We start from the raw sequence: 1656 nt of genomic DNA on the forward strand, positions 1-1656 counted from the left end.
TCAGTTTTTAGCAAGCAAGGCTTTCTCCACAAAAGTCTCATCTCTAGTTGATATTCTCAATTCAGCTGCTTGCAGAGCATTAACAATTTCAGTAATTGAGATGTCAGGCAAATCTTTTGATTGTAACAGGGAGACTATTGTAGCTTCAAACTTCCTTGGTGCACTGTTGAGAATTTTTTTAGCTACTCGAGCCTCTTTAAGCTCTTCACCAAACATTTTTATCTGGTTAACAAGCTTGAGTAACTGATCTATGTACTCTTTCACTAGTTGATTCTCCTTCATTCGCATCAAATCAAAGTGCCTTCTCAAGTTTTGTGCCTGCATATGTCTTGTCCTGGATGTCTCGACAAATTCTTCATGTAATTTGGTCCAGACAGCTTTTGTTGTCTCACACTCCATAATTCTGCTGAAAATGTCTTTTGGTACAGCAGATTGAATAAATGAGAGTGCCTTGCACTTCTTTGCAATCTCTTCTTCATATTGCTTGCCTTGTGCAGCTGGAGCATTTTCTCTCGGTATTTGCGGCTCAACATCCTGTTCTACAGCATTCCACAAATTATAGCCTTCCAAATACGCCTTCATTCTCACAACCCATACACCATAATTCGAGCCATCGAAGATTGGAGGAGGCTGTTGGGTTATATTAGGTGTTGTCATTATGACAGTGGACTAAACTAGAAAACAGGGGGTTATAGAAAACCACTAAGAACTCAAGAGAACTAAAAGAAGGTTGTCTAAGGTCCTACAGGGATTGTGGGATTCTCTAATACCATGTTAAAACCGAGCTTAAGAAAGGAAAGGCATCACCAAAACCAGAAACTTCAAAAACAAAGCAAAGTATATAGTTGTAACTTAATTTTCATTAAGCATTAATAGAAGCTTATATACACATGATACATGCATTACACTTGTCATGACGTGCAAACACAAGTATTAGACATAAACTTATATAACAACATGCAAGCATACACGTACAACAAGAGATGACAGTAAGCATAATTACAAAATACTAGTACAACAAAGCAAAATGCATTCAAATACTTTGACTTGTTGACTTCATGCAAACATTAGTAACTTAACATAAACTGTGTAGTTTAAGAATCCAAGGTCATAAGCATGCAGTTTTTTTTTCTTTATTTTTACTTCTTTCAGTTTTGGTTGATAAATAGCCATGCAATATTTGATACCCACGCTACCATTGTTTTGCAATGTGCATACAACTTCTTCAGGCTTCCATATAAAATTAGATAAATGAAGAAATGCAATGTTTTTATACAAGCATGTATAAACTGTCAAAGCTTTATACTAAGCATCCTAAAACTAATTGACAATGGCAAAGAGACCTCTTTTATATTTACGAACCCAAGGTACCCAAATGTATTAATGTGATGACATACTTTATCACCAATTACAGTTAACCTATCTGTTGTATGTAGATCACACAATAGCATAAGAGGCCTTTTGCATGAGGGTCAACAACTGAAACGCCAGACCTGAGCTGTTACAGTGTCTAATTTTATTATAGACATCCTATCAAAATAACAATTAGCTTCACCACAAAATTTGATATAATGCTAGAATTCAAAAGTTGTTTCTTTGCCCACTTGTTATATTATTTGGTGCTTGTAGTTTGTTCTTCTGCATTCGTTGAACATG

General features: G+C 35.6%; 1 protein-coding gene across 1 annotated transcript; it reads right to left on the reverse strand.

Annotated features, from left to right (window-relative positions):
• Positions 1-657, reverse strand: LOC18592991. The gene has a single exon (XM_018125534.1). It carries the CDS (start codon positions 655-657, stop codon positions 1-3), a length of 657 nt encoding a protein of 218 aa, XP_017981023.1.

This window comes from Theobroma cacao, chromosome 8 (assembly GCF_000208745.1).
Source record: "Theobroma cacao cultivar B97-61/B2 chromosome 8, Criollo_cocoa_genome_V2, whole genome shotgun sequence".
NCBI classification, from domain to species: Eukaryota; Viridiplantae; Streptophyta; class Magnoliopsida; order Malvales; family Malvaceae; genus Theobroma; species Theobroma cacao.